The sequence below is a fragment of the Pinus tabuliformis genome, chromosome 7, assembly GCF_031772625.1.
Source record: "Pinus tabuliformis cultivar Carrire ecotype Pingquan chromosome 7, CPIR1, whole genome shotgun sequence".
Classification (NCBI taxonomy): Eukaryota; Viridiplantae; Streptophyta; class Pinopsida; order Pinales; family Pinaceae; genus Pinus; species Pinus tabuliformis.
This window is the reverse complement of record NC_142293.1, coordinates 622,163,133-622,191,050: the sequence shown is the minus strand read 5'-3', so window position 1 is coordinate 622,191,050 and position 27,918 is coordinate 622,163,133. Positions and strand designations below refer to the sequence as shown.

At 35.6% G+C, this 27,918-nt stretch overlaps 1 protein-coding gene and 1 non-coding gene across 2 annotated transcripts; both read left to right on the top strand.

The window, feature by feature from the left end:
• LOC149248971 (myb-related protein 315-like) lies at positions 1-27,918 on the top strand. The gene is made up of 3 exons (XM_089451542.1): positions 1-127; positions 27,086-27,328; positions 27,590-27,918. Exons 1-3 carry the CDS (start codon positions 1-3, stop codon positions 27,916-27,918), a joined length of 699 nt encoding a protein of 232 aa, XP_089307668.1.
• On the top strand, positions 12,859-12,931 carry TRNAA-UGC (transfer RNA alanine (anticodon UGC)). Its single transcript has one exon. It is a non-coding gene; the product is annotated as a tRNA-Ala (tRNA).

The window sequence follows — 27,918 nt, the reverse complement described above, 5'->3', positions numbered from 1 at the left end:
ATGGGGAGCAAAACAGAAATAGAAATGGATCAGGAGACGACCCCAAGTGAGATCGAAACGGAGGACCAAGAACTTCACGCGATTCTTGAGAAAGAGAATCTTGACTTGGAAGATTTCTTGATTCAAGGTACTAAAGAAGGATTAGATTCTTTACCTCCAGAGGAGTTCAATAAAGTCTAGCAGCTAGACATATGGAAGACCCAAAACAAAGGACCAAAGAGGCAAAGGAGCAAGGAAAAATAGAGCAATGAGGGGGTAAAAACGGTAAGACCCATACATGTATTAGCACCCAGAAACCCAGGAAAAAAAAGAGGCAGGAAAAAGCAGAACGAGTTATTAATGGAATGTGGAAAACTAATGATAGACTCAGGTAAGATGAAAGATCTAACCAGCTACTCTTTCACCAATCTTTAATAATGAAGTTTACTTCTTGGAATATCAGAGGTCTTGGTAGTAAAAGGAAACAGAGACTGATTAGTAACAGAATGAAACAAATAGCTCCAGATGTGATCTTCATTCAGGAAACCAAATGTTCCATTCATAAATTAAAAGAGATTCATAGCAAGTGGCTCAATAATTATGAGTTTTTGGAAGTCAAAGTGGAGAATACAGTAGGTGGTATTCTTACCCTTTGGAACCCCAAGAAAATAGAAATTTTAGATGTTGAAGCCTCTCGGGATTATCTCTCCATGGTTATCAAGCCTGTTAGAGATAAGGAAACTTATCTCATCACCAATGTGTATGGCCCCCAAAGATTGGAAGAAAAACTAAAATTTCTTGATTCTCTGGAAGAACTAAGGGACAGGCATGCAGATAAGCCATGGATACTGGGAGGGTATTTCAACATGATTAAATCGTTTTCAGAGAAAAAAGGTGGAACTAGAATTCAAAGTCAAGACTCTCTAAGGTTTCAGTCTTTCACAGACATTATGAAGTTAGTGGACATTACAATCAGTAATGGAATTTTTACTTGGAACAACAAAAGAGGAGGAGAGTCTCAGGTGGCTTCAAAATTGGAAAGATTCATGATATCTAAGGATCTCATGCTCAATAATAAGGAAATTTCAGCAAGAATCATACCCTTTGGAGGATCTGACCACCAACCGATTTATCTGGAGGTGTAGAGTATTGGGACTCCAAGAAATAGACCTTTCCGCTTTGAAAACATCTGGCTCTCTCATCCAGACTTCAACAGTAATATTGCTAAATGGTGGGCAAAATATTTGAATATCCAAGGCACCAACATGTTCCTTCTACAAAAAATGCTAAAACACATTAAGCTTAAGCTGAAGCAATGGAAAAAGAAGGAACATGGCAACATTTTTGCAGCCAAAAAAGCAGTACAAGGAAAAATGCAGGAACTCAACCAAGCCCTTATCTCAGATGGCTTTGATGAAATCAAGAATGATTAGGTCACCAAATACCATCAGGAATGGGAGGAATTGTGCAAACAAGAGGAAATATTTTGGAGGCAAAAATCGAGGGTTCAATGGCTTAAAGAGGGAGAAAGAAACACTAGCTTCTTCCATAGATCTACAATAGTAAACAGAGTTCATCAGTGATCAAGGATGAGAGAGGCATTCTTCATAACCCTCATGCTGAAATTGAAAAAACTCTGGTCAAGCACTTTCAAGGCATTTCCAAAGAAACTTGTTTTGACAGAGAGAATCCCATCAAAAACTTCACAAGACACATTCCTATGCTGGTGTCTAGTGAGGATAATTTCAACCTCAACAAGCCAGTTACCGAGGAGGAAGTCAACGAGGTGCTCAAAGAGATGCAAAATGGTAAAGCACCTGGCCCAAACGGTTTCAGTGTTGATTTCTTCAAAGCCTATTGGAGAACTGTTAAAAAGGATATTTTAAATGTGGTAGAAGATTCCACGATAAATAAAACTATGCTGAAGGCTCTAAATACCTCTTTCATTGCTCTTATCCCCAAGCAGGAGGCTGTGCGGACTCTAGAAAAGTTTAGACCTAAAGCTTTATGTAATGTGGTCTACAAGATAATATGAAAACTGGTAGCCAATAGACTCAAACCACTCCTTCCATCTCTGGTTTCGGTGGAACAAGCAGGTTATGTGGAAGGAAGGCAAACTCTCAGCAATATTATTCAAGCTCATGAGGTGGTTCACTCTCTGACTGTCAACCGAAAACCTGCTATGATCATGCAATTAGACATTGCTAAAAGCTATGATAAACTAAGCCGGAACTATATCAGGAAAACTCTTATTACCTTTGGGTTTGACCACAATTGGGTAAGATGGATCTTGGCCCTGGTCACTTCCTCAAGTTTCTCTATTTTGGTCAATGGCTCTCCCTCTGAAACTTTTCTTCCCTCTAGAGGCCTTAGACAAGGGGACCCACTCTCTCCCTTTCTCTTCATCCTTATGATGGAAGGACTAGGTCGATCGATCAATCATGCCAAAGAAGTTGGTAAGATCAAAGGTCTCCAACTCTCTGACAGAGGCCAAGCCTAGACGCATCAACAGTTTGTGGATGACACAATGCTGCAAGGAATCCCTACAGTCAAAGAAGCTCAAGCATTCAAACAAATTCTCGATGAATTTGCCAAGGCATTAGGTATGGAAGTTAATCTCACCAAATCCAAGATCTTTTTCTTTAATACTAATATTGCCATTCAAAAGAACATTGCCAAAATTTTGGGTTTTCAAAGAGATTCTCTTCCCTCAAAATATTTGGGGATACCTCTTACTTCTAAGCCGCTACACAAAAGCATCTGGGAGCCAATTATCAACAAAATGCAAGACAAAATCAGAAAATGGATGGTTAGATCCTTAAACTTGGCTGGCAGACTAGTGCTCACAAAGGCTGTTCTACAAGCAATCCGAGTTTTTATGCTTTCTCTTCTCCCAGCTCCTAAAGGGGTTATGGAGCTCTTCAGAAACATACAAAGAAACTTCCTCTGGGGAAAGGGGGAAGTAAGGAAAAAATGGGCCTTGGTAGCCTGGGAAAAAATCTGCAAACCCAGAAATTATGGGGGACTAGGATTGGATGATCTTGAAATTTTAAGAAAAGCTTTAGGGGCTAAATTATGGTGGCGCTGGCTAAAAGAACCAAAGGCTCAGTGGGCTACAATTTGGAAAGAAAAATATGCTAGTTCGTGGCCTAGTGAGGATCAAATAAGAATGGATGGCAATATCAAGGGATCACACATATGGAACAAGACCTGGGACAATAGAGATCTAGTTCAACAGAAAGGCTTCTAGGAAATTAGAGAGGGAAACTTAGCTCTATTTTGGGAGGACAGATGGCAACAGGAACCTATTCTTTTGAAAGAAGAATTAAAGGAACTGAAGGTAGACACAGATGCTAAAGGACTAATCAAAGTTCAAGATTTTTGGGATCAGAACAACAATGCAGGAAAGTGGAGACAATGGAGAAAACTAGATTATAGAAATGACAACGCTTTAAAAGACAAAACTGATGTAGTAATGCAAGAGTTAGATAGAAGGAAAATTTTTATTTTAGATTGGAATGATTAGCCTAGATGGGGCAACAATAATGAGGGCGCCTTTAATCTTAAGGAGGCAAAAATAATTCTCCTTGGTTTGGCTTCCCAGGCTCCAGACAAAGCATGGTAAAGACTTTGGAAACAACAAGGATGGATGAAAATAAAACTCTTCACTTGGCTGGTGCAACACAGGAAAATTTTGACTTGGGACAATATTAGAAAAAGAGGTATTCTAGAGCCATCCAGGTGCCAACTTTGTGAAATGCAAGAGGAAACAATGGAGCACATTCTCAACAATTGCTCATTTTACTCCAAGATATGGGATTCTTTTACCTCCATATTCTAGCAGTCGGACAGAGATCTTGGAAGCATCACCAACACCCTGAGCAATTGGAGAAACAATTTCACGAATAACGAAGTTCTTAGCATTGCCTGGGTTCTAACACCAGGCTTCATAATCTGGAACACATGGAAAGAAAGGAATAACAGGATATTCAAGGGAAAAAAAAACAGCCCCTGTACCTTCATGATCAAATCCTAAAACAACTACAAGAGACTGTAAGCTCCATTGTCCGAAATCTTCCTATGAATCCTCCCTCGGCTTCTGAGTGGAGGATTCTCTGCCAACTTGGGCTTCAAAGGTTGATTCCTCAAAGCCTGGTAGGGAAGAATCTTTTCGAAGACTCAGAGCTGGAATTTTGGCAACCTCCCCCCAAAGAATTTATAAAGTTTGACATTGATGGAGCCTCAAAGGCCAACCCAGGTTTTGCGGGTCATGGTGGAGTTTTAAGGGATGAGAAGGGGAAGATTTTGTTTATTTTCCATGGCCATCTTGGCAAAGCAACTAACAACATGGCAAAAATTCTGGCTATGGAACATTGCCTAGATTATTTGCTTCTTGATCATCGACACAATGTGATTGTGGAATCGAATTCTGAGTTAATCATTAACTTAGTGAAGAAGATCAGCTGGGGCACTGCTCCGAAAAATGTCTCTAAGAACTGGAGGCTCAATCTGATCTTTCAAAGGATCCATAACCACCTTCAAGGCCTTTGTACTATCACTTTCAAACATGTTTGAAGGACGGCCAACAAGCTGACGGACCTCCTGGCCAATCAAGGAGTGAATTGCCCTGAGGAAAAGTTTGCAACAACATGGCAAGAGATAACTCAACTGACTCTTAAGGCGAAATTCCATGATCAAGCCGAGGAAGACGGGATGATGTTTAGAAACAAGAACATGGAAGGTAACACGAACAACCCAAAAGTAGCATGAACAGAGGAATGAACTTGTTCAGTTTTACAGTGTATAGTAATCTTGGGAGGTTACCTAGTCGAAGAAGCAAGTGCATTCAGAGCCTCTGTGGCCGTAAAGCGGGTAACTTACAACTAAGGGTTTCAGTCAGGCCAGTTAAAGCCTCTTATCACATTAACTTTGGAATTCTGGTTAGCCGCGTGGAAGGGAGCAGGATATTCTGGACGCCCCCAGCTTTAGTTTTCTTTTGCCTCTGAATGGTTTCCTATTTCATGAGTAGTTTTTGCATGCCCCGCAAGTGGAAAGTGGTTTCTTTTTTTTCAATGCGATCACAATCAGCAATTGACATGTGGCAGGAGGACAATTGGAAAAACCACCATGATCGCGAGTTAAATGGCAACATAAAGGGTTCAACGATATGCATATTAGCTGTTGGATCTTTTGCTTTAGATCTACAGTTGACATTCTTCATGCTTGTTTGTGGGGCCAAGGTGCTTATGGCGGTCCGTCGGCTTATTTAAAGTTTCGTGGCTTTGAATTTTGTAACCTTGAATTGCGCCTTTTGGGTTACTCTTTGCCCGTGTTTGCATTCCCTTAGTTTTGGTTGACTTTTCCGAACCTTTGGCTGACTTCACCAAGGTTGGGTGCCCACTTCGCTCGTGGGACGTGTAAAATATGTAAATCAGTTTTGAATTAATGAAACAGTAAGATCGTCCCTTGCACTAGCAAAAAAAAAGGTATATAGGGCAGTGACTAATTAATTTAATTAATAATATTTAACTAATAATATTAATCACAATCGATATATTGGGTGATTTATGTTTTATTATGATTCCTCATAATATAATTAATAGATCATTATAACTAGTTAATAATATCTAAGTTATATTATAATATTATCTATTATAAATAGTTAATATTTAAGTTATATTATAATATTTAGGCCATTATGTTAGTTTTAGCTAGCTTTGTCTAATATTTTTTATCACTGGTTTTATCTTCTACAGTGAAAGCTAAGCACGATCAATCAATAATTTGCTCAATCTCCTTCTATTTTCAACTTCGTGGGTTCTATGTGATTATCGTTCATTTTTAGTTTCTTTGTACACCCATCCTACCTATTTAGAATTGAGAATTGACTACTAGTTATTAGAAAAGCCTTTGTGCTACACAGATTGGACTATTTTAATTATGACAAACGAAATCCTCATAGAGCTATTAATGAAGGAAGCAAATTTAGAATAAACATTAAGTAAGAGCGTTTTTATAGTTGATATATTTTATTAATTGAAATAAGCTGAAATTGAGCAAATTTAAATAAGAAGACATCTCCAAAGAAAATCCTGTGTAATATTCGTGTCTGGAAATATAGGTGCAAGGGATAACGACAGAAGAAAATGCTCCCAACATCCACATGTTTGTATTCACCATGAGTGCCCCGGATGAACATGGTCTTGATGTTAACCAAATAGTCATAAGATGGGTCAATATTTGAATTGATTGTGTATTAAACTTTAATAGCTAACGGTTTAATTCTGTCTTTGCACGTTCTCATCATTAAATCCAGAGATGTTGCAGTCGAGTTGTCGAAGCATTGCTACTCTGCATAATCAACGCCTCTATAATCACATCACTCGCATTATGTCTGTGTTTATGAGCATCACCATGTGAACAATCTGGGTACAAATAATTTCGAGTACAGAGCTTTGTCATTGTATCGAAATATCTGATATAAACAAAGAAAACATCCACCATGCAGCTCGAAGCGAGGGTTAAAAGCCCTGCTCTTCTCACAACGCTGCGCAGTTTTCCGCAGAACTTTAACGCTGCGCAGTTTTCCGCATAACCAAAGTTCTGCGCACACTGTTAAAGAGGTATCAACAGTAAATCTCCACCCACATGTCAACGAAGTAGCCGCTCACAATTTTTTTTAATGAATGGGTAGTTCGCTAATAATATTAGAAATAATATTACTAGATTTTTTTTAATTACTTTTAAATTAGTTTTTCATTTTTAAAATAAATTGTTAGAGACTGACTAATATCGAAAATAAAATTCCTCTATCAAAGGAATTATGTCCCATCAAAACCAATGAAATTAAAATATTAAGCAATTTTTCAAAACTAACCAATAAACATGGGAAAAATGTTGAGAGTCAAGGCAAGTCAATGCAAGGTGAATTCTATGTTTCTTGCAGAATCAAGGACTAATAATATGGTAGTTAACATTTATTAAAATTAAATTTAATATATCAGAAATTAAAATAATTATTTAATTTATTTAGAATATAAATACGATGAAACTATATATAATATATAATCTCAATATTAAAGGAAGTACTCCCTACTCTATCTTCTTCATTGAAGCAAACATTTCCCCATTGAAAGCATAATCTATGACTAGGTGTATAATGCATAATAAGAAGTTATACAACATATACACCAACAGGTTTCCTAAAATTTCTTTTTAACTTTACGGAACGGCCCATCTTATGCTAAAGCCAGGGTGGCATGATGGGTAGTCTTGGCTTGGTCAGTGGAGAATAAAGGAGAAGATCATCTTGGAGAATTAGCATAATATAAGATTGAAAATAAAATGTATTTTCTCTTACATTGTCCATCCTATATTCCCAATTGATCTAATTTTGAAAATATTTGCATGATGCCTAGTCGTGGCTTGGTCATTTAGGAATAAAGGAGGAGATCATCTTACAGAATTAGCATAATATAAGGTTGAAAATAAAATATATTTTTTCTTAGATTGTTCATCCTATATTCCCAATTGATCTAATTTTGAAAATATCTATTACATTACTAACCTTCTTAACCTTTTTAACTCAACAAAACTACAATAATCTAAGAATGCTTCTCTCACTTCTCTTTGAATATAAAAATAATATACTAAAAAAAATTCTATTAATCTCTTACTTTCTAAACAGAACTACATAAATTATATAAATTTTAGTAAATGTAATTATCAACATCATCATATATATTAAAATAAAACAAAATATTAATTTTAAAAAACAAATAATTTTCATTAAAATAAAATTAGAAACATAATCAAATTCAAGGTTATCCCAATTTTAAGAAACTTCAACAGGTTATAAATGTGTTTTCTTTTTTGGTTTAGGTGTGTTATAGGATAAATTGGACCAAAAAAAAAAAAACTTCAAACAGCTTATAATTTTTTTTTCGTTTTTTGGTTTAGATGTCTTATATGATCAGCGCAGAGAGTTTAGATATGTTATATGATCAACACAAACACAAAGGTGGGATTTGTTATTAACAACTTGCCAATCAGATATTACTACAAATTTCTCTAACTCGTCGATTTACTTTGTTACAAAGCATTAAACCGAACACGAAAATTATGAAAACCATCACATTCGACGAGTAGTTTGATTTTGATCAGATTCCGACCCTGCACCAACTTGTAGGTTCGCGTCCGTCTGATTAAATATGCGAAAGAACAAGTACAAAATTTGGGGAGAATTAATAAAGATTCTTCTCGTCTTCTTGAATTGAACACTATGGTAAATAGTTATTTGGATGACATGAATGATAGGTGGCTGTATAACATAAAAATTTAGTCGTCTACTATGTTCGTATATTAGTTCTTCCATGTTTCAAAACCTAAATTCTTAAAAAATCCTCGAATTAATTGAAACTAAAATTTTTATGAAATCTCCAAGCTAAGTGAAACTGAAATTTTATGAAATCTCCAATCCATTTGGAACTATATCCGTTTTTGGTTCTCCAAATTATAACGATTTTGAATAATCAACGGTATTCTATATCACGTAGTAGGTTTTCGATTTCACGGAATTACAACTGAGTGACATTTTATTTCACGTACGTTGTACTTTTAAGTTTTCGGCAGTCGATGACGAATAAAAATGGTTGGGAAGCAATTCAACTAAAAGGTCTCCGACAATGAAAAGCCGGAGGAAGAATTAAATCTGATCTTGACTTGAATTGATTTTATTAATCTTCAACAACTATACGTATGTGGTGGAAATTCAAGCCACATATTATGAACACAGATTGCTTTGTGAACATGGAAGCATGGGGCGAAGGAGCAAGGGAAATATATGATTTATCATTTTCAAGTGCAAGTAACTGGTAGGACGTCTTCTGCAATGTTCGTTGATATGTTGTATGTGGAGGCAGAGAGTTGGGGTTCTGTCATCCGAAGGAAGCGAATTAGAAGTGAGTAAAAATGGCAAATACTATGTAAAATATGAAGTAAAAATGACAAATACTATGTATAATATTCCATGGAGTACGGGCTCATCCGTTGCAGGGATTTCAATCACTCTTGTTGTGCTTGTGAGTGATTTGACGTTTTCTGCACTATATAATTTATCATTTTCAACTGCAAGTGAGTGATTGGACGTTTTCTGCAATGTTCGTTGAGATGTTATATGCCGATAGAATTGGGATTCATGTCATCCCAAGGAAGAGAAGAAATGAATAAAAATGATATATATATAAATTACGGGGTATTGGCTCATCCGTGTGCAGGATTTTCAATCACACTTGTGGTGCAAAAAAATCCTGGACGAGCAGAGTCCCAGAAGACAACCAAAATCGATCACTTTCACAGAGCATCAATCGGTAGGCAAATCACACGAGGGCAAGGAGAAGGGATCCCATTTCGTTGGAAACAAAATGAGAAAAAGTCACTGGTCACCGAAGAAGATGAGAAACTCATCAATTATATGATGAAGAAGAAGTACGTTATGGGCTGCTCCTGGAATTGGGTGGCAAAGCAAACTTGTAATTAATTAATTAATGAAGTACCCATTCCCTTTTAATTTCAATTTTACTCTGCTGCTCTATTCAATTCAATATCTTGAAATAGCTGAGTAACAACAGTAACATTCAGCGGATTACTCATTTGTTTTTCCAAAAAATTGGATTACTCTTGTTTTCCCAAAAAATTTAGTGTAAGTATATTAATCAATGAAATACAAATGACTATATATATAATAATTTTTTTTTTTCAATTTATGGTATTGGAGCAATGTTAAATAATACAATATATTTTTGTGAATTTATTTCAGTGATAACATACGGATCGTGGTGGGTATAGTTTAGCGGTAAAAGTGTGATTCATTATATTATCAACTCGAATAATGGAAGGATCTTTTACATGGATCTTTGATCCATCTAAAGATCTATTTCCAGATAGGTTCAAAACCTCCCCTATACCATCCATCCAGAGTTCATATGTTACACAACTTCATATACTTTACGTTCCCATATTAGAGTATAGTGCTTCACTTCTTTCCATTAAAACAAATGCCCGTTGGTGTTGCAAAAGTGCCTTTCCGAACCCATGGAGATGAAGATGCAACTTGGGTCGACTTTATCAAGAGAGATTACTTTTTTCGGCTCAGGATATCAATCATGAGATTGCAAATCAACTCATGGGTCTCATGGTATATTTGAGTGCAGAAGATGCAAATAAAGATATTTTCTCATTTATAAACTGTCTCAGTGGATCAGTAATACCAGGGGTAGGTCTTTTCGATATGATGCAAGCAATAGTACCAGATGTACATACAATATGCATGGGGGTAGTTGCTTCAATGGGATCTTTCATCCTAATCGGGGGAGAAATGCCTAAACATATAGCATTACCTCACGCTAGGGTTATGATCCACCAACCTACTAGTTCCTATTATGACGGATCGGCTGCAGATTTTCATAACGAATCGAAACATGTAACAATGCTTTGCGATTACATAACCAAATTTTATATAGAAAGAACGGGCCAACACAGAGAGGTAATTCAATGGGACCTAAACAGAGATGTTTTATGTCAGCAACAGAAGCCCAAGCTTATGGCATTGTTGATGTCGTAGCGGAAGGTTGATCTCATAGCGGAAGATCCTCTTTTTAATTTAATTTTATAATGAACTGTAAACTGTGATATCTTTGTTCCTTTTCAAAAAAAGCGGGGGGGGGTGTGATTCATTTCATAATCACCTGATATGGTATGGTTAGGATCAATTCGAACTAGTTGATTCTGCATACAATACAACTAGAATGCCCACTATTCAACAACTTATTAGAAATGCAAGACAACCAATAGAGAATAGAAAAATGTCTCCTACTCTTCGAGGATGTCCTCAACGTAGAGGAGTATGTGCTAGGGTGTATGTGCGACTTGTTTGGATCAGAAACTTAAACAGACTGGGAAATTCTTACAACGGAATAACAGAAGAATTTTCCCGCTGTAATCAAGTAAAGATCCATCATCTAACCTTACTAGGGATGAAATTTATGGTTTCCATTGCTGCAAATCCAATCACCTTGATGTGGGATGAAAAGCAATTCCTCATTGGTAGCGAATGGTCATCAATCCATTGAGCAGGGAAATCATGCAAATTGAAGAAGCATAAAGTTTATGCTCATATTGCTGCGAGAACAGAACAACAAGGTCAGCTACCTGGACAACCCTAGAATTACATGTCGTTACTGTATTAATAGATCTTGTAATGAGAGTATTTATTACTTAATGATTCAACAGTAGAGCTGGAGATGGTAAACCGTACAAGTTACCAATAACATACTCATCTCATATTTCAAAAATGAATAAAAGGCTCCTACGTATAGAGAGGACCTTACCGTTGGAGAAATAACCATAGAAACGATGAAACCCATGATTTTTTCTCATTCTCAGTACAAGATCCCAGTCGTTGCCTACCAGGAAGATGCCTATCCAAAGGGAATTATGGTTGGGAAGGTTGCAGTAGCAAAAGCCATTGGAAAATTTCCCGATGAATTTAGATATATAACCATAGATTATGATGCACAAGATCTAGCAGCACTGGCCGATGAAGCCTTAATACTTAGTATTACCCAACATAAATCAGTTATAGACAGTAATACAATTTGATCCGCTATTTATAGGCAAATTTTTCATTTACAATCTATGGATAATCAGGTTGGATCCTTGTTTGACTTTTCATGGAGGATTAAATCCAGTAACGGGGGGTTTGTGGTTGACCGCTACTGCGCATCATCATTTGGCTATTGCAGTTCTTTTCCTGATATCCAGTCATATGTATAAGACCAATTGGCGCATTGGCCATAACCTCAAGGACCTTTTAGAAGTTCATAAAGGTCCATTTACAGGGGAGGGCCATAAAGGTCTTTACGAGATCTTAACTACCTCGTGGCATGCTCAGCTAGCTATTAACCTAGCTATGTTAGGATATTTAACTATTGTTGTAGCTCACCACATGTATTCGATGCCTCCCTATCCATACCTAGTTATTGATTATGGTACCCAACTCTCTCTGTTCACATATCAAATGTGGATTGGTGGGTTTATCATAGTTGGTGCTGCTGCACATGCAGCGGTTTTTATGGTAAGAGACTATGACCCAACTACTCAATGGATTGATGACCATTCGCTACCAATGAGGAATTGCTTTTCATCCCACATTAAGGTGATTGGATTTGCACCAATGGAAACCATAAATTTCATCCCCAGTAAGGTTAGATGATGGATCTTTGCTTGATTACAGCGGGAAAATTCTTCTGTTATTCCGTTGTAAAAATTTCCCAGTGCGTTTAAGTTTTTGATCCAAACGAGTTGCACATACACCCTAGCACATACTCCTCTACGCTGAGGACCTGCTCGAAGAGCAAGAGATTTTTTTCTATTCTCTATTGGTTGTCTTGCATTTCTAATAAGTTGTTGAATAGTGGGCATTCTAGTTGTATTGTATGTGGAATCAACTGGTTCGAATTGATCCTAACCATACCATATTAGGTGACTATGAAATGAATCACTTTCCCTACTCTCCCCTTCTGTCCCCATCTCTATCTCTACCCCAATCGAATATGACTGGGAATCATTATATTATTTATCCATTTGAAATGCAATGTTATTATCCTCCCCTAGTCGATTTGGAAGAGTGAGTAAAACGACCGATATCAATCGACCTTTACTTCTTCTTTCTTTCCCTTGAAAGAATCTATATTCAAACAATGTTTCGTTATAATCGTAATCTCGATTGCATCATTGAATCTGATTCACGCTATAATCGTTAGGATTCCAAAGGAATCTATGGATCTCACCCCAATGAAATGGGGAGTGATATTCCATCGAGCCTGCTTAGCTCAGAGGTTAGTGCATCGCACTTGCAATGCGATGGTCATCGGTTTGATCCCGATAGCTGGCTCTTTTCCGTTCCTCTGATTTCCATAATCCACAAAGTTTTGTTAGGATCAAGATGGAATGGAAAATACTCTTACGATCATTCGTCGGGTCTATCATGCCATGATCATTTACTCCCAACTAGGAACGGAATGAATGAAATGATTGGAGCTATTAGGATCAATAACAAATTGGAGAAAGATCTTCATTTTCCATATAAAAGAATTCCAGTAGTACTCATACGGGTTATACTATTCTTTCTTCTTTCTAGCACTATTTGTTAATTGAATAAGGAGTTTCTATGTCCCGTTATTGGGGACCTCATTTAAAAATAATACGTCGTCTTAAAAGGTCTCACTAGTAAAAGACCCAAAAACAAAAAGGATTCTATGAACTGGTCTTCTTCCAGGAATCTCAATATCGTATCCAGCTAGAAGAAAAACAGAAATTGCATTTTCATTACGGAGTAACAGAGCGACAATTGCTAAAATATGTTTGTATTTCTAGAAGAGCCAAGGGCTCAACGGGTCAGGTCCTATTGCAATTACTTGAAATACGTTTGGATAATATTCTTTTTTGATTGGGTATGGCTCCCACCATTCCCAAAGCTAGACAATTAGTGAATTATGAACATATCCGGGTCAATGACCATATGGTAGATATACCAAGTTACCCTTGCAAACCTCAAGATGTGATTACTATAAGAGCTATTCTCATGTTTCTAATTAGTTAGTGTGATTCATTTTGAAAATGAACTACACTGATTGGTTCAAAAAACATTGACAAAAATATCTGTGAAATTCAAAAAAGATCCACAAAAATATCTCTTCTATAATTTTACAAAAAAATACAATTATAAATACACTATCTTTTTAATATTTTAATCTAAAATAACTTATTTATTTATTTATGTTCGTCTGAAAATGTGCAGCGCTACAGGATCTCCGAGATTCATGTATATGGAAGCTCTGGAGTTATATAAAAATATAGATTATAGTTTGATGGATTTCATTATAAAATTTAGATAAAATATATCATGTTAATTTTGTAATATAAAAAATAATTTATAATATAGTTATATTTTATATATTTATTTAAATTTCATAAAATTTATTTAATTTATTAATAAACTTGATTATATGTGTTTATTAAATTGTTCTTTAAATTATATATATAAATATAAAATAATAATAATATTTTTATTTATTTATTTATTATTATTATTTTTAATCTGAATTAATTAAATAATATAAAATAGGATTGAAATTTAAAATCCACATTTTTTATATTAAAGAATCAAATCATAATTTAAAGGAAAAACAATTTTAAAGTGTTTTTGTTAGTTTAATTATCTAATTCACTATAGTTATTTTGTTTTATATTAATAAACTTTTTAAATAAACTTATATAAAGATACATTTTACTTATAATAATTTTTTTTAAATTAAATAAAATATTTAATATTTAATAAAATTTAATAATTAATTATCAAGTGAAATAGTTTATTTATAAAATTAGCCCATTGGATTTATGCTCACACATATTTGAACTCTAACCGTAGTTAGTTTATTAAAGAAATGCGCATGCTTTTCTTAGAAATCATTATTTTAATGTAATGTGTTTTTAAAGAAATTTTACCTTTATGGTTACTAGTATAGTAGATCATAGGCTTTTAAAGTTGTATGATCTAATTCAAAATTTACACTTAATTGGGTATGTCTAGCATATTTTTTTTATATAAAATGATGGGTATGGATCAAATCTCACATCAAGTTTTTTACCTAAATTTTACAAAAAGCTATAGTAATTTTAAATTTTCATTTGAATATTGAATTATATTTATAAGTGATTGCTCACACAATTAGCTTGCTTAAAATCATAATTAACACAAAATATTAATTGTTATAGGTTATATTTCTCAACATAAAATTAATAAGCGTTAATGGGAAACATTTAGCGTGATGAAATTAGTAGTATTATAAAAAAATAGATCAAAAGATCTAACAACAAATTAAGAGTTGGTAATCTTGATACCATACTTCAAGTAGGAGATGGCATTGCTTGAATTCATGGTCTTGGTGAAGAAATGGCCAGTGAATCGTGGATTTTTGGAGATGGTAAAATAAGCATTTCCTTAAATTTGCGATTGGATAATGTTAGAACTATTTTAATGGATAATCGCTTGGTGATACAAGAATGAAGTTCGTTGAAAGAGATAAGAAAAGTTGTTAGAGTATGAGAATTATTTTATTAAAATAAAATATAAATCTTGTTATCTATGTAATTTATGTTATGATTAAGAAAAGTTGTTAGAGTATGAGAATAATTTTATTAAAATAAAATATAAATCTAGTTATCTATGTAATTTATGTTATGATTACTCTAGCGATGTTGGTTTATGAAGCGAGAAGATGATTATCATAATAAATAATGAAATTTACTTCATTTTATAAAACCCATAACATTGAAGAGGTTGTAAGCCTATTTTTAAAAATATCCCCATGATAATAATATACTTTCCTACCCTATCGATGTTTCCTTAACAAATTGGTGGGGTTTTACCACATAAAATCTTCTTTGCATTATGTGATTTTGTCATTATTTATCTATTTATTGTATAGGTTTTGAATACAAAAAGTGGCATCAGAGAGACAACATGAACAAGGGGTTGAGCAAAGCTACAAGGTCAAGCATGATGTTGAGCATAGAAGGTAATTGTGGGTGAAAAGGGAGTTGTAGAAGGGTGCCATAGACTGAAAATCAAAGAATTCATTGTGGGAGAAAAGGGAGTCGTAGACCGCTTGCTGAGTTCAAGGGGAAGAGAGCCACAGAGGGCTACATCAATCGACAGAGTGAGGGCCAATGAGTGGAAGAGAGTTTTCATAAAGGATTATGTGAAGTATAGTGAGGGATTTCAGGTAGAAGAGAGCCACAAAGGAGGTTGGCTCTTTGAACCATAGTAGGGAAAGAAGAAGCCACAGTTTTCAAAGAAGGGTTTTTTTCCCAATGTGAAGAATAAAGGTTCTTCCTAAAACCCTAGCCAAGCCATGTTTATAAGAGGTCAAGAAAGTTCACATTGAGAAAAAAATGATTTAACCTTGGAGAATAACTGAATTCATTAAGAAGTTGAGCTATGAGAATGACTCGCCATGCAAGACACATTGAGTGCAAATGTAGAGTAGTCAAGGAAACATGGTACATTTTTATCTTGTATAAGTGTATATAGTTATTTTAAAGTTTGATGGAAGTTAAATTTGAGTGAAGGCTAAATATATTTTAATAATATACAAAAACTTTCCAAGTAACCAAATTTGAGAATAGGTTGAAAAATAAGGTTTTTGGGGGTTTGAAAAACAAGTGATGAAAAATCATGATTTTTTAAAATAAGGTTTTTAAACTAAAATATAGGGGTTTTGAAAGTATTTTTTTTCAAATTGACACAAAAAAATGGATGCAGAGCCTTTGCATAGAGAATAATTGCAAAGGTGATGAATACTAAATTTCAAGTTGAGAAATTTAATGGAAAAGATAATTTTGAATTATGGAAATTAAAAACATGAGATTTATTAGTATAACAAGGATTGTAGAAGGCATTAGGGGGTAACAAGAATTAATCTGCAATGATGACTAATAAAGATTGGAAGGGTTTGGATGTTAGAGCCCTTAGTAAAATTCAGTTATGTCTAGCTAGTGATGTCTTATATAACATAGTTAGAGAAGTAATAACAATAAGCTTATAGACCAATTTAGAAGAATTTTATATAACAAAGTATATGAATCATATATAGTTGAAGAGGTAGTTATATAGTCTGAAAATGAAAGTAGGTAGAAAAATTATAGATCGCTTGAATGTGATTAATACTCTTCTTTGTAATTTGAATAGCATGGATGTTAAAATCTATGGTGATGATAAGGAAATTACACCACTATGTTCAATTTCTGAATCACAAGATCATTTTGTAACTTCGATTAATTAGTATAATTGAAGCCCTCGAATTTGATTATGCTATTGGAGTATTTGTGTTTAATGAGATGAGGAATACATCAAGTACTCAAACCCTTATATGAGAAGAAAAAGATACAATATGCGACTCCAAGGAAAATGAGAAAAGTCAAGAGGTACATCTAGATCAAATTCCAAAGGAAAAAATAGTAAAATTAGATATTGGTATTGTAACAACAATGGGCATATTAAGAAGGATTGTTATAAGAGACGTGATTCCAAGGATGACATAAAAAGGAAGCAGATCTAGATAAATCAAACTTAAGTATGATTGATGAATATTTTTCTAAAGTAATGTATCGCAACACTATAAAGATTAGTTGTTAGATTCTGGCACTTCTCATCATATGTGTCTACATAGAAATTGGTTTTCTTCATATGAAAAAATTGATGGTTTAATTGTTTTGATGGGAAATAACATTTGTTGTAAGATTTCTTTGGGTGGGAAGAGCCAAAAATTTAAATTTTTATGGTATAATAAGAACATGAACACATATTATAGATGTGCTTGAATTAAAGAAGAATTTAATTTCATTGGGAACTTTGAATTCTGGAGGTCATAAGTTTATAGCTCACGATGGAGCACTTTGGAAGTCATTAAGTGTGCTAAGAAATGAAATTTTTATAAGCTAGATGGAAGTACTTATAATGTTAATAAGGCGATGACAACATGTGAAGATACAACTAAATCTGCTAATTTATGGAATCAGTGACTAGGACATATCAGCCAAAGAGTACTACAAGTACTGATGAACCACAAATTACTTCCAAATTTAAAATATCTGGATTTGAATTTATCCAAACATTGTATATTTTGAAAGAAATGTAGATGTAAATTTAAACTAGGTAGTCACACTAGTAGAGGAATTCTTGATTATATTCATTTTGATGTTTATGGAGCATCCCCTACTCTTTCTTTTGGATGATCGTCATATTTTGTAACATTTGTAAATGATTTCTCAAGAAAAGTGTGGGTTATGTTTTCAAAAGAGAAGTTCATGTGTTTAACACATTTAAACTATTTTGACTAACGGTAGAAAATGAAATTGGGAAGAAAACCAAATGTTTACGAATAGATAATGGAGATGAGTTCTGCTCTGTAGAATTTAAAAATATATTGGAAAGAACCTAGGATAGTGAGACACAAAATCACTGTATATAGTCCCCAACAAATGGCATAGAAGAAAGCATGAAGATGACTCTTCCAGAAAGAACAAGAAGCATGCTCAACAATGCCAATTTGCATCAAGAGTTGTGGACATAAAGTAGTCACTACTACTTTTTATCTTTGAAATTCATCACAATCAGTCGCAATAAATTGTAAAATCCTTGGAGAGAGAAGGAAAATTCATCCCAATGATTATTTAAATTTAAATATTTTTGGTTGTGACGCATGCACTCTTACTCCTAAAAATCAACATTCTAACTTAGGCCATAGATCAAATAATTATATCTTTGTTGGGCATCATTGATGGCGTGGGTGCAGGCGTTAGGGATAACTTTCCCAATCTGGTTGTTATTTCTTCTATATTAGCCTCAACTTCCCTTTCAGCTTCTTCAAGTGTATCAGTCATTAAACTGATAGCTTCATTATTTCCTCCGAACCCACAAACCTTGTTAATTTATCAAAACAGGGCTTTACTCTTCTCAGGCAGTAATTCTAACAGAATTACTTTATAATACCATCGGGGCTTTTAAAGAGGAATAACACAATCGGCGGCCTTATGCTATCGGGTTGTAATTCTAAAAGAATTAATTTAAACACTATTGGCGCCTTATATTCTCCCTTTTCCCTTTTCCCGATGCGATATCGGCAATCCCTATTGGTGGATCTCCAAAGTACCAATGCCTCCAATACACCTTGCGGACCCGACACACTTTATGATCCCTTTTATATGGATTTCGGGTCCGGCCTGTCGGCGGTTCCCTATCGGTGCTTTCCTATCGACGGGTCTGTAATATAATGGGTCTGCAGACCCGATGCCACTTCAAACTACTATTGATAATATTTCGGATCCAGTTATTGGAGCGTACAGTCTAAACCTTTGCGGACCCGACACCCATTAAGCTCCACTCTATAGTATTTCGGCTCCGGTCAGTCGGAGCTCTCCCACTTAGCCGTACCAAAGGCTCCTTTCGGACTCGAAACCTTTATATGCTGCACTTTATAATACTTCGGCTCCGGGATATCAGAGTGCACAGTTAAGAGTTTAAAAGGCCCTCTCCGATGCAATATTGGGTTCGGACCCGATAAGGGTAAGAACCAATATTTATAATGCTTCATGTCCGCCCACTATTCCGCTTAAGGGAAAATGGATGAATCCTCAGTGTAAACAGGAATATACACGGGACTTTATAAAATGAAATTAAAGGCCTATGGACTCATAAATGAAAGGGAAAACAACCCCAAATGCTTAATTACATAGTAGATACTTCATGCGGGAAGATGTAAAGGCAATTTCACACTTTCGAGACACAGTGAAATAGGCTATGCATACCTATTAACATAACTATTCATTGCAATGCACAGAGAGAATAGATTTTAAGAATAATGCTTCCGGCTCCGCTCCTCTCTTCTCTCTTGAGAGTATCGCTGCCTCTTTATTTATAATTAAAGGATAGGCCTTCTCGGTCCTTATCCGTTACAAAAGCATGCTTTACAGGAATGATTTAAAGCATAAAAGCTTTACTACAGCCTGTCCATCTGTGATAATATTAGCATGTTTTATTTCTAGATTTTATTCTATCTTTAACTAAAAAAACATGGAAGTTGCAGGCTAAAGGACCCCACTCCCTTGCCTGTAGATTTTTTTGGATTTTTGGAATAAGTTGGAAGACTTTTTCCCTCTGAGTCACATGCTCCTGCATCAGACTCCCGAGGACAAAATTCTTCATGGGCTCCTGTCCATGAGCTCGTCTATAGATTTGCCCAGTTTCTGTAGAACATCTTCTGTAACCCAAGTGGCTTCAACAGTTTGTTGTCCCTTCCATTTTACTAAATACTGAAAGTATTCTCATCCCCTTGTCTTCTTATGCACTTTCTTGTCCAGAATTCTTTCTGGCTGTAAATTCTTTGCTGTGGGTAACTGTTTTACCCAGTTAATCTTTGGAGTCTCCTGATCCTGTGCTGTATCATCTGCAGTTTCATTCTCATACTTATATAAGTCTACAACATTAAAAATTGGTGATATTCCCACATCAGGTGGTAATTCAATCTCATAAGCATTTGCAGAGAATTTCCTCAGTATTCTACACGGTCAAATTTTCTTGGATTTTAACTTATTATACTCCCCTTTTGGAAATCTCTCCTTTCTGAGATGTGCTAAGACCAAATCCCCAACTTCAAAGTTCACCCCTCTTCTCCTCATATCTGCTCTGATTTTGTACTTGATGTTGCTATCCTGCAGCTGTTGTTTCACTTGTTCATGTATCGCCTGCATTTTTGAAGCAAAGTCTTCACGCTCTACACTTCTCATTTCTTCTTTTCCCAAATTCCTTAATTCAGATACTCCTCTTGGATGCATTCCATAAACAATATGGAATGGGCTCTGTCCTGTACTCCTGTTCGGTGAGTCATTATATGCATACTCCACTTGTGCTAACACTTGATCCCATTGTTTTGGATGCTCTGTAGTAAGGCTCCTCAAAAGATTGCCTAAACTTCTATTCACAACTTCAGTCTGTCCATCAGTTTGTGGATGATAGGCAGAACTGAAATTTAATTTAGTTCCCAGCTTCTTCCATAGTGTTCTCCAGAAATGTCCAATGAACTTTGAATCCCTGTCTGAAACAATGCTTTTGGGCAACCCATGCAATCTTACAATTTCTTTAAAAAACAAATTAGCAATGTGAGAAGCATCACTAGTTTTATAACATGGAATAAAGTGTGCCATTTTTGAAAATCTGTCCACTACAACAAAAATTGAATCATAACCTCTTTGAGTCTTTGGTAATCCCAGCACAAAATCCATACTTACCATATCCCAAGGCCTATCTGGAATTGGAAATGGAATATACAACCCTGTGTTCTGGCTTCTTCCTTTTGCATATTGGCAGACTTTACAATTTCTTACATACTTCTCTACTTCAGATTTCATCTTCGACCAGAAATAAAATCTGTTGAGCTGTTCAAAAGTCTTCTATGCACCAAAATGTCCTGCAAGTCCTCCACTATGTTTCTCTTTGATTAAATTTTCTCTCATTGAAAATTTTGGTATGCGCAGCTGATTTTTCTTAAATAATAGTCCATCTTGTAGGAAATAATCCAACCACTTGCTCCTATCTGTCAAAACAGGATTTTTACAAGCCTCAAATGCCTCTTTAAAATCTAAATCAGTCTCATACAATTCCTTAAGAAAATCAAAACCCAACACTTGGATTTGACTTTCTTGCAGCAATACATTTCTTCTACTTAAGGCATCTGCAACTTTGTTTGTCTGCCCAGTAATATGCTTCAACACAAAATGGAAACCTTGAAGATATTCTACCCATTTAGCATGTCTCTGGCTGAGCTTTGGCTGTTGCATTATGAACTGCAATACATGGTTATCTGTATAAAGAATAAATTCTTTTGACATTAAATAATTCCTCCATTTCTTTAATGCCTGCACAACTGCATAGAACTCCTTATCATAAGAAGAATACTTCTTTTTTGCATCATTTAGCTTTTCACTGAAATAAGCTATTGGTCTATCTTCTTGGCTTAAAACTCCTCCAATTTCTTCTGCGTTGGCATCACACTTTACTTGAAAAGTTTTGTTAAAATCAAGAAGGACCAAAATAGGCTTTTCAGTTATTTTCTTCTTTAACAGTTGAAAGCTTTTCTCTGCTTCAGTAGTCCATTTAAATGGTTGTTTATCTTTCTTTATGGTCTCAATAATAGGTGCATTAATTTTGCTAAAATTCTTAATGAATTTTCTGTAAAAACTAGCAAGACCATGAAAACTCCTTACCTCAAAAACACTTTTGGGTGAAGGCCACTCCATAATTGCTTTGATCTTCTCTGGATCCATCTTCAACCCTTCAGTAGAAATAACAAATCCCAAGTACACCAGCTCCTCTTTCATGAATAAACACTTCTTCAAATTCAGCAATAGCTTTTCGTGCTGTAACTTCTGTAAGACATAATTTAAATGCCTCAAGTGCTCCTCCTTGGACCTGCTATAGACTAATATATCATCCAAATATACTATTACAAATTTTCCAATGAACTCTTTAAGAACTTCATTCATGAGCCTCATGAATGTACTTGGTGCATTTGACAGCCCAAAAGGCATCACTTTCCATTCATATAGTCCTTCATTGGTCTTAAAAGCGGTTTTCCACTCATCCCCCTCTCTTATCCTTATCTGATGATATCCACTTTTAAGATCTAGTTTTGAAAAATACTTTGCTCCAGTCAAGCAATCCATTAAATCTTCAATTCTGGGTAATGGAAAACTATACCTGATTGTGATTTTATTGATGGCCCTCGAATCTGTACGCATTCTCCAGCCTCCATCCTTCTGTGGGCTCAACACTGTTGGCACTGCGCAAGGACTCAAGCTTTCTCTGATCAGCCCCTTATCAAGCAATCCTTGCACCTGTTTCTTAACTTCTTCATTTTCTGCAGGAGTCATTTTATATGCTGCTTTGTTAGGTAGACTTGCTCCAAGAATCAAATCTATATGATGACTGATTCTTCGAATTAGTGGTAATTAATTAGGTAAATCATCAACAATAATATCACAATATTTCTCCAGCATTTCTTGAATTTCAATGGGTAAATAAGAAACTTTAGTAGAGGTCATTATTACCTTGGGTGTGCAAATTACAGCAAAATTTACCTCGTTTTCTTCAATCTACTTCAGGTATTCCATTCCTCCAAGTAACAGAGTTTTTGGATCAGTCTTCTGTCCCGGTACATCTCCTTCTTGCAGAGGCAGCAATGTATGATTGACACCATCCTTTCCAAAATTGTAGGTGTTTCTTTTCCCATCATGTATGGCTCCTTTGTCATATTGCCAAGGTCTTCCAAGCAATATGTGACACACATCCATAGGCATCACATCACAAACAATTTTATCTTTATACTTGCCCACTTGAAATTCCACTTCACTCTGTTCGCTTACCAACAGTTGATGTCCCTTTTGCAACCATGACACTTTATAAGGTGTTGGATGCTTCGTTGTCTTCAGCTTCAATTTCTCCACTACTTCTGTAGAGACCAGATTGTCAGTGCTGCCACTATCAATGATCATTTGGCAACATTTCCCTTGAACTTTACACAATGTCCTGAATAAAGTCTTCCTTTGTGGTGGTTTAGCCATCTCCTTTTCTGGCTTAAGTAGGACTTTATTAACTACCAAAGATTCTCCTCTTTCTGGTGTATTTTCTTCTTCTACTACTGCTGCCACTGGTGCTTCTCCCTCAATTGGAGCAACAATTGCATTCCTCTGCTTTGTTTCTGCATTCCCTGGGTACTCAAAAGCTCTGTGTCCCAGCTTGTTACATCTGTAACATCTTATTTCTCTGCCTCTTCCTCTGCCTCCTCTTCCTCTAGAAAAACTCCCTCTGCCTCTTGCATCACCTCCTGTGGGTGCATGCTGGGTTGAGCTATTGCTAGCTCCATCTTTAGGTGTTGTAGACCTTCCTCTACCACCTTGACTTCCTTTTCCTCTGAAAGTCCCTCTCCCTCTGGCAGACTGCTTCCTCATGAGTTTTTCTTCAGCTTTCAGTGCTATCTGATGAGCTTCCTCTACGGTTTCGGAGACAGCAGACTTATCTCATCCTGAATGTCCATCGTGAGACCATTCATATATTTGGCCACCTTCTCATCTGTATCTTGAGCTTCTCCAGCTCTTATGCTCATCTTATAGAACTCTTCTATGTATTCTTTTACTGTCAAGCTCTTTGTCTAAGATTTTGCATTTGTCTAAACAATGTTTGCTGATAATTACTTGGCAAAAACTTACCTCTTAACTTTGTGACCATCCTGCTCCAATTCTTGATTGGATGCTTACCAAGTCTCTTCCTTTCCGCCTGCACACCATCCCACCAAAGCGCTGCATGGCCTTTTAACTTGGTGATATCAAACTTCACTTTCTTCTCATCTTCTGTTTCTTCATAATAGAAGAATTTCTCCATGCAATTCATCCAGTCTATCAATTCTTCTGGATTCAGTCCTCCTTGGTATACCAGTACCTCGGTCTTTGGCCTGGCTGTGGATTTCAATACTGACTGAAAGAACCTCATCTCAGGAGTAACCTGTACAACTTCCTCCTCTTCTGTAGCTTCAACTTCGGGTTCACTGACATATCCATCATCTATGTTTCTGTCTGAAGTTAACGGATCCAATCTAGCTCCCAACTCTTCTACCATTTCCATTATTTCCGCATTTGCAACAGGCCGTCCTCTTCCACCACGTCCTTGTCCTCTTCCAAATCTAAAAGCCATCATTCTCCTGCTCCTGAGATTCAATTCAATGTCAGTTGATGGCTCTGATACCACTAATGATGGCGTGGGTGCAGACGTTAGGGATAACTTTCCCAATCTGGCTATTATTTCTTCTATATCAGCCTCAACTTCCCTTTCAGCTTCTTCAGGTATATCAGTCATTAAACTGATAGCTTCATTATTTCCTCCGAACCCACAAACCTTGTTAATTTATCAAAACAGGGCTTTACTCTTCTCGGGCAGTAATTCTAATAAAATTACTTTATAATACCATCGGGGCTTTTAAAGAGGAATAACACAATCGACAACTTTATGCTATCGGGTTGTAATTCTAAAAGAATTAATTTAAACACTATTGGTGCTTTATATTCTCCCTTTTCCCTTTTCCCCGATGCGATATATGCAATCGCTATCGACGGATCTCCAAAGTACCAATGCCTCCAATACACCCTGCAGACCCGACACACCTTATGATCCCTTTTATATGGATTTCGGGTTTGGCCTATCAGCGGTTCCCTATCGGTGCTTTCCTATTGGCGGGTCTATAATATAATGGGTCTGCGGACCCGACGCCACTTCAAACTACTATTGATAATATTTTGGATCCAGTTATTGGAGCGTACAGTCTAAACCTTTGCGGACCCAACACCCATTAAGCTCCACTCTATAGTATTTCGGCTCCGGTCAGTCGGAGCTCTCCCACTTAGCCGTACCAAAGGCTCCTTTAAGACTCGAACCTTTATATGTTGCACTTTATAATACTTTGGCTCCGGGATATCAGAGTGCACAGTTAAGAGTTTAAAAGGCCCTCTCCGATGCGATATTGGGTTTAGACCCGATAAGGGTAAGAACCAATATTTATAATGCTTCACGTCTGCCCACTATTCCGCTTAAGGGAAAATGGATGAATCCTCAGTGTAAACAGGAATATACACGGGAATTTATAAAATGAAATTAAAGGCCTGTGGATGCATAAATGAAAGGGAAAACAACCCCAAATGCTTAATTACACAGTAGATACTTCATGCGGGAAGATGTAAAGGCAATTTAACACTTTGGACACACAGTGAAATAGGCTATGCATACATATTAACAAAACTATTCATTGCAATACACAGAGAGAATAGATTTTAAGAATAATGCATTTGGCTCCGCTCCTCTCTTCTCTCTTGAGAGTATCGTTGCCTCTTTATTTATAATTAAAGGATAGGCCTTCTCGGTCCTTATCTGTTACAAAAGCATGCTTTATAGGAATGATTTAAAGCGTAAAAGATTTACTACAACGTGATAATATTAGCATGTTTTATTTCTAGATTTTATTCTATCTTTAACTAAAAAAACATGGAAATTGCAGGCCAAAGGACCCCACTCTCTTGCCTGTAGATTTTTTTGGATTTTTGGAATAAGTTGGAAGACTTTTTCCCTCTGAGTCACATGCTCCTGCATCAATCATGATGTTGCTAAGGGATATATATATTTTTGGGCTCCTACTACCTACAACATTATCATCAAAAACGATGTGATATTTGATTAATCTCCTCTCATTAAGTCAGAAAGTGTAGAAGATCCTTTGAAATAGGAATATGTGCAAGAACATGGGTCATTAAATCAAGAAATTCAATTGGAAACCCAACTATCTATAGACACATGTAAGAAAAAATAAGCTTTTGATGATAGAAAAGTAATAAGTGCTAAAAGCATTAAGGGAAATGTCAAAATCCCACAATCAACACTGAGAAGATCTACAAGGGAGAGAAACCCTCCTAAAAGGTGTATCAATTTTACTTCATATTTTATTTTGGTTAGGGATGACTCGGAGCCTTCTTGTTATTAGGAAGTAATATATGTTATTAATGGTTCCAAATGGAAGGTGGCAATGAAAGAAAAAATGTATGTCACGGAGAAGAATTAAACTTGAGACATGGAAAATGTTTCTAAAGTTAGAAGAGTTGTTGTATGTAATGGGTCTACAAAGTGAAGAAAGGAGTTGATAACTTGAGATATAGTAAAAGTTTCTAAAGTTAGAAAAGTTGTTGTATGTAATGGGTCTACACATTGAAGAAAGGAGTTGATGGTAATATTGAGAGATATAAAATTAGAAAACTCACAAAAAGTTACTCTCATATGGAATGCACATATTTCCATGAAATATTTTTCCCAATTATTAAACTTGTATTTATTTGTATTGTGTTAGTACTAATTTTTCTATTTAATTTAGATTTAAAGTAATCATATTTGAAAAAAACAGATTTTTATGAATATTTGCATCAGGAAATTTTGTGCAACATCACAATAAAATATTTATTAATTATAAATTCAAAAAAATCATTATATGACCTGAAACAATGATCTAAACAATAATACAAGAAATTTCTATATAATACCTTACAATATAAACTCGTCAATTTAAATAAATAAATAACCATATATTTTTTATTATTTAAAATTTTCCTTGTATTTTAATTTTTTAAATTTGTAATTTGGTTCAAATTTCTTGAAATTTTTTGAAACTTCACAATTAAATGGCTAAATTTATATAATTCAGGAAATATTTAAAACAAAAGTAGCTCATATATTTAAAATTTTAATTTAAATTAAAAAATATAATATTAATATAACCTAAAAACTGTATTACCAGTGACCAAAAACGAACATATAAATATCTAGACTCATTAAATGCAAAAATAAAAGACATGCACCTTATAAGTTTTTCTGAATAAATTTTCCTTAACGTGTATACAGGTCTGCGGAGATGCGGAAAGAGCTGCAGGCTGAGATGGATGAACTACTACTTACGACCTGGCCTTAAACACAGTCCGATTTCCTATGAGGAAGACCAAACGATCAGACATTTGCATTCCCTTATCGGCAACAGTTTCCATTTTTGTTTTTTGTCAATTCCTGCTCTTGTTAATAATTGTTCAAGTGAATCCATGCTCACTTTCCTTTCCTTTGATTTGGAAATGAATGGCATCACATACGCAGGTGGTCTCAAATTGCGGCCCATTTGCAATTGGAATTCTTGCATTAAGAGGGAAAGAGGGCTTCTCTCTTCCTCCTCCACGGAATGGAATATGCCCTCGCAATCCCATTATGCATACAATACAAATTCAGTCTGACTCAATCTGCGAAGCCGTTGGGGGATATGCCGGAGGGGCACATGAAGTCAATTAATAAAATCTTTAATCAGAAAATCAGGACGTATTGGATTTAAAAGAAATAATGAATTTGTTGCAATTGATGTAGACTGCACCAACGACCACCTAACTTCTTGTTCACAACTGTGGGTTGATCACACCAATGACAGCTTCACAGAGTCTTTTACATCTCCGGGTCTGCAAACGCGAGAACATATTATTCAAACTGCAAAATCGCGCGGATACGATCAACTGAGAGACACATCGAGCGCATTGCTGCCGCCTGCAGCGCCAGGCTCTGCAAACAACGATCTCGGCTGTACAGTCACCATTTCAGCTCTTGTTCAGATCAGCAACTCGTTGAAAGGGAAAAGTGAGAACGATGGACATATCATTTATGAAAGTGAGAATGACATGATATGTCAGCATCTTCTGTAG

Bases quoted from the DNA above. Each gene is read 5' to 3' on its own strand.
- LOC149248971 (XM_089451542.1), top strand. From the start codon at position 1: ATGGGGAGCAAAACAGAAATAGAAATGGATCAGGAGACGACCCCAAGT. The intron at 128-27,085 runs GTACTAAAGAAG...ACGTGTATACAG, and splicing joins GGAAGATTTCTTGATTCAAG to GTCTGCGGAGATGCGGAAAG. The intron at 27,329-27,589 runs GTGGTCTCAAAT...CAATTGATGTAG, and splicing joins GAATGGCATCACATACGCAG to ACTGCACCAACGACCACCTA.